The 5,898-nt window shown below is 35.1% G+C and overlaps 1 protein-coding gene across 2 annotated transcripts; it reads right to left on the bottom strand.

Annotated features, from left to right (window-relative positions):
- Nucleotides 1-1,056: 1,056 nt before the first annotated feature.
- LOC149251338 (SEC14 cytosolic factor family protein / phosphoglyceride transfer family protein) lies at nucleotides 1,057-4,536 on the bottom strand. 2 transcript variants are annotated; one of them, XM_089459357.1, is made up of 4 exons: nucleotides 4,388-4,536; nucleotides 3,944-4,268; nucleotides 1,663-1,927; nucleotides 1,057-1,501 (listed from the first exon to the last, which is right to left on the bottom strand). In XM_089459357.1, exons 2-4 carry the CDS (start codon nucleotides 4,224-4,226, stop codon nucleotides 1,282-1,284), a joined length of 768 nt encoding a protein of 255 aa, XP_089315483.1. In that variant the 5' UTR covers nucleotides 4,227-4,268; nucleotides 4,388-4,536; the 3' UTR covers nucleotides 1,057-1,281. The 2 variants fall into 2 exon arrangements, with proteins under 2 accessions (XP_089315483.1, XP_089315482.1); XM_089459356.1 differs by having other exon boundaries at nucleotides 3,944-4,507.
- Nucleotides 4,537-5,898: the final 1,362 nt, after the last annotated feature.

Raw genomic sequence — 5,898 nt, 5'->3', positions numbered from 1 at the left:
TAATAGAGAAAAAGTTGTATACCACGTAGATAGATGTCAACTCCACCTGAGGCAATAGATTAACTTGGAACATAGCATATTTGAAGTCGGTATATGCATGGATCCAATGAAGATTAATTCCATTTTGGAATGATTCATTCCAAGAAATATTATATATGTTAAAGGACCTCATGAGATTCATAGACTATTATCAAAGATACATGGTGGAATTTGCCAAGAAAAGCTATTCTCTTTGTAAAAGTAAGGTGAGTAGCTTAGATGAATAAGAAACAACCATGAATGAAGAAAGATTTCCAAGAGTTGAAAGGCATGGGTCACTTTGGCTCCCATATTGATCCACCCCAACCCGCTGATGACTGTGATACAAACTAATGCACATATTGAAGACACTAATGCCTTGTTAAGGCAAAAGGTTAAGAGCATAAAAGTTATTAAAACTAAAATATGATGAGATAAACTATCCTACTCATGATGTAGATCTAGCAACAGTGGTTCATGCCTTGAAGATGTTCAAATCACATATTACTTCAATGGTAAGAGGTTTAGATTAAGGACTGACTACAATAAATATAGAAAAATTATGCACCCGGCCCCAATTAAATGCCAGACAAAGAAGATGGCTAGAACTTGACTGAAAATGACTTTGGGCTCAAAAACATGAGTGGGCAAAGAATAAAGTTCCAGGTGCTTTCCGTCGAAGAGACATACAGTTATGGCCATCACAAAAGTACATGTGAAGAATAGCAAACTTGAAAATTTTGTCAATTATTGATGGCAGCTATCACCCAAGAACTTAGAAATGAACAAACATTTGTAAAGATCTAGCATTGTAGCACAAGCCCGAAGGTTAAGGCCAACAATAATAGCTTCCTCAATGATTAAGGGTGAATTTATGTGCCAAAGTTGTCTGAATTGTGAAGTTCCATCATGAGGAACGATCATGGAGGATGAAGGTGAAAAATTTTGCAAGGGAGATTCGCTTCTCAGAAGCAGTGTTCTGTGCCTCCCCTAAAATAATGAATAGCATTATACACACGGGCTTTAGTGTTATCTAAGTAGATAAAACACTTTTCAGTGAAATAACAGATTTACATACTTCATAATTCAAATATTCAACCATCCCTCAAAAGGAATATTTTTCTACATCTAAAGTATTTGATAGAACACATTAATACTTGTATCAATTAATTACAACGAAAAGAAGCTAAAATACAGTAGTACTTGTCTCAGAAAAAATTGCTGGAGAATCCAATCCATCATTTGAGGATCTCCTACACATGTTCAAGGAAGAAATCTTGTTGCTGGTCTGGAAAATGTATGTCCCGTGCCAGCAATTTCTTGAAGATGATAAGGATCCGTTTCAATTCCATAGTCCATCAATGGTCTATTCTCAAGCAGAGCATCATGCTCACATACAAACTCTGGAATCTCAATTTGTCCCTTCCTGATATCATTCCACAAAAATTCCAAACGACTAATGTACTTCAATTTCCAGTATAATCTGCAATTTAAAAAAGTCAGAAATGAGAACATTCAGATTCTGGATGTCATGACCGAAATTGCAGCCAGAGTAGTATAGTCATCTATCATAAATGAAAGTGAATAATACTGCCATCTGTTCCTTTAATCAAAAATTATTGTCAACTTTAGTATAGCACTGACCCTTCACTTAAGAAGTACCGTCCAACTGTGGCTAAAACCAATCGTGATAGAAGTCCAGGATGTAAGAAATAAACTAACTGAAGCCTCTGCTTGTAATCTGTAGGAAGATCTTCATATATCCACCTTAAAATGGACAGTCCAGGAGAGTTTTCTTCTCTCTGGACAGCAGTGTGTATGTATACAATGCAGAAAGGTCCTTCTGACACAGTAGTAGAGATCTTCTGGCATATATATTTCTTCAGCCTTTCTCCACCAATAACAGGAGCTGTGCCAAAAGAAACAGTAACATCGACAAAATGCAAACTATATTTCTTACAGCAGGGCTATAGAACATGTAATACATTTATGTTGTCCAGATAGTATATGTAGCATGAAAAAACTGTAACTAAAAGTCCTTGCACCATGAAATACATGTCAGTAGTTTCAGTGTCCAGTGGCAATTTTGCTATAATGTCATGACCAAGAAAAACACTGTGAATGCCTACTCACTCCACAGAAAAAACAAAAATGGAAAAACTTACATCATAACATGGTTGCCATGAAGTTTGACCCTACGATGGGTATTAAAACTGCAGCAGAATCACCAAGTTAAAATCCCCTGTCTACTCAAAAGCTAATCAAAGGAAGAAGGCACTACTCTTTCAAAGTCCGCACCCAATCCTTAAATGGTGAGTGATAGGCCCCAGAAACTATATTTGGCAAAAAGTATAAATAATTACCAAAAACTTTGGAACCTCTATCTAGGAAAACCAAATAACCAACAACTAAGTGTCTGTAAGCATAAGCTTCAAAGTTCATAACCAAATTTTCTGATTTTGAGCTAGCAAAGCTCAGGACTCAAAGATAACCCTGTGCTCATTAAGCACCCAACGTTCTCACTGTGGCTTCAGAGGTCCACACTGTCCATTGCTCATCTACACTGTTAAATTGTAATCTTCCTGATACACTTATAAAACTGAAGAGTGTCATTTTTATACAAATTTTTTGATGTTGTGCACTATTGTGTATGTAAGTTGGATGCATATTACTATTTATGGGTTATGTAGTATACAAATGTAGCTACTCCCTTTTTTATCAGACTCAAATTCAAATCACAAATATAAGAATTTTTTATGTTATGCACTTGTGTGAATGCAAGTTGGATGCATTTCAATTTATGGGTGATGTAGCATACAAGTACCACTACGACTAAAATCATCATTAACAATCAGGATAAGACAAAGATAACCATGAAATTTCAGGCCCGTAGGTACAGATTGCTTGGCAAGCCAGAGGATTAGTGCTACCTAAAGACAACAGGACGGAACTTTGTGGACCTTGAATTGGGGGATAAGTGCCAAGTCCCCGTTGTTTGAGCTGCTATGTTGGGCATGCAGATAGAGTTGTCTGTGTTCATAAGTGCAAATTCGCCTAGCTTTTCGCAATGTGTTTTTGAATGTCTGAAAAATATTTAATTTTGGTAATACGTGCTCAGGGTTCTAGCAATCTAAGCACTGTATCAAAACAATGATTTTTTGGCTTTTTCTTTCAGACTTATGGTTTCGTTTTTCTCCCAAATTCTGAGTTGGTGAAGCTGAGGTCTCAAACATTACTACATGCTTATTAGGTTCCTGTATTCTCAACGTGGCTAGGGAGGCCTGCACCGGTTGTTTATGAATTTTTTTAATTGCTTTGCTATGCTAAAACACTAAGAAAAGAAGTCTTGCTTCCACGAAGGTTTTTTGACGAATTTCTGCCGAACAGCTGTTACAGCAAAGATTGCACGATCCTGAATAACTGGGTTCTTCTCTGCCTACCAACCAAACTACCTAAAGGGAGATTGTTTGACCTTCCCTTAGGTTAGGCAAATAAATTGGGAGGGAAGGAGAAGCCTAACCTACAGGTGGGATAACCAAAGGGAAAAGGAGAGGCTTACAGTCCTACAATACTCGGTGCTCTGGCAACAAAACTTTAACTGGATGGTCAAATACTAAATTCTCGTAGCTTGAAAAATGTGACTGGTTATGGAGATGCACAAGATTCTTCCAAAGATCAGATAGATTTTTTTTAGTATTGTTTTTCTGTAATTGTCAAATTTATTATGCCCCATCTTATATGGGACGCCCAAAAAATTATACGAAAACCTTTTAGATAAACACATAGCTCCGTGAGTTAAAACAAGGACCAACCCCGTAATACCCACAACACCAAACCCTAATTCATCCCCAAAACACAAGAATATACTAAAAGCAACAACAGACCATGAATTCAGGAAGCCTTGTTATTTTTGGAGTCGCAGTACCTGGAAAAAATTTGCCCACAATTCTCAAGATCCTCCTGCCGGCCTTATCCTTCCCTTGAAGTTCTAATATCTGAAGCTGGTCCAAGTCAGAGAAGTCGTCATCATCATCCATCACAAGAAGGGGGGAAAGGGCAGAATCACACTCATGCCATTCTTCGTTTTCTTCTTCTTCTTGGATGTCGTTGTTGTGTTTCCCAATGCCATAGGCATGAGCTTCCACTGTGAGATCGGAAGCCACCACGTACAGGGAAAAATCATCTTCCGTATCGTTCTTTATTTCCATCACTACTGGTTCTTCCAAATCCAGGAAAAGTTAAGTTTCCTCCTGTTCGACCAACACCGGATGTCGAGTGAGTTGGTATTTGAGACAATTAGTTTGGAGCAAGCAACCCAACAGGCGAATGCTATTGAAAAATGTTTTAATTAGTACGCTAAAGAGACAACCTTTAGGTTAATTTGAACCATCTGGTTTATTGTGCAGAAAAGTTGCGAGTATCAGGCTAGATTCATTTTAATTCTCCGTAGTTTTGAGAGGATCATATCTATCCAGTTGCAAATGTTTTTAGGATAAAGAGAAATTCAATAATATTTTGAAGGATGAAGAGAGGTTGAATAGATATGAAACAGGGATGGATTTAGTTTAATTTAATTATTAATTAAATTAAAAGTATAATTTTTAATAATTATAAATATTTTAAATAAGATATTTCATTATAATATTTCTATTATATTGGATTGGAGAGTGTTTTTCATCTTAATTATTTTAAATATGTATTATATTTGGAAATGCAGCTTTAAAAAATGATAATTGATGATGTAGAAAAATGGGTGATAATTGATGATGTAGAAAAATGGGTGAAGATAAATATTATTTATTGCATAAAGGAGGGGTCATAATTAGGTTAAAAAATAGAGTAGAGGTAAATATAATTTATTAAAGAAAGAAAATTGTATTAGTTATTTAGTAGTATGTTGTATATTTAAGTTTTACGAAATGTCAAAACGTTTTAGAGTTTCTGAAACAGGTAACGCTAAAACATTTTAGAGTTTCTGAAATAGGTATGTTTAGAAACGTCGCTTTTCAAAAAAGGAAACGTCATATGTGTGTGTGTGTGTGTATATATATATGAGTAAATAACACATTATCTTGAAAGGAAAAAAGGAGTAAGACCCATAAATGACAATTTAGAAGGAAAAACAGTCTATATTAAGTCTCATAGGTGATTACATGATGGTCGAGTTTTGGCCAAGTTTCAGAGTTTCGGGTACAGCCTGAAATGTCGGTTCCTAGATGTTTCGTGCAAAATGTTTTAATTAATAATTATAGTCATTAATTTTATTTTATTTTTATGTAAATTGACTTAGTCAAAATGTTTACATAATGTAACATAACATAACCTACAACATCTCTTCCATAGTGAGTTGGATAGCGCCTCTAGGCACAAAAATCATAAAACCGACCTAGATCCATCTTAACTCTAGATCTATTAAGTACCGAGAGGGATAAAATCTCTCAAGGTGCAAACCTTTTTTTTAGTGTAAAACTTGAAGAAATGTTTGCACCTTAAGAGATTTGATCCCCCCTGATACATTGTAGATTCGGAATTAAGATGGATCTAAGCTAGTTTAAAATAAAGTTATAATTTAGTTAATTTTATGATTTTTTAAAATCTTGGTAATATGGGTATTATGAGATAAGTGTTTTGATTTCTATTAGTGTATACTAACCAGTTTTATGGAAATAAACTTTGTATTGAGTTTGAAAATTATTATGAAGTTCAACATAATAACATTCTCTCCTTTTTAGATATTCTTATCATCAATTTGATGGTATTCTCATCCACCAAATTTATAATGAAAATATTTCAATAGATACTTTCTTACTCAATCTCACTATACATTCTTAACTTTAGATCTACCAAGCGCCGAGAGGGATCAAATCTCTCAAGATTCAA

This window comes from Pinus tabuliformis, chromosome 7, assembly GCF_031772625.1.
Source record: "Pinus tabuliformis cultivar Carrire ecotype Pingquan chromosome 7, CPIR1, whole genome shotgun sequence".
NCBI classification, from domain to species: domain Eukaryota; kingdom Viridiplantae; phylum Streptophyta; class Pinopsida; order Pinales; family Pinaceae; genus Pinus; species Pinus tabuliformis.
The sequence above is the reverse complement of the archived record's forward strand: the minus strand, read 5'-3'. Positions and strand labels throughout refer to the sequence as shown.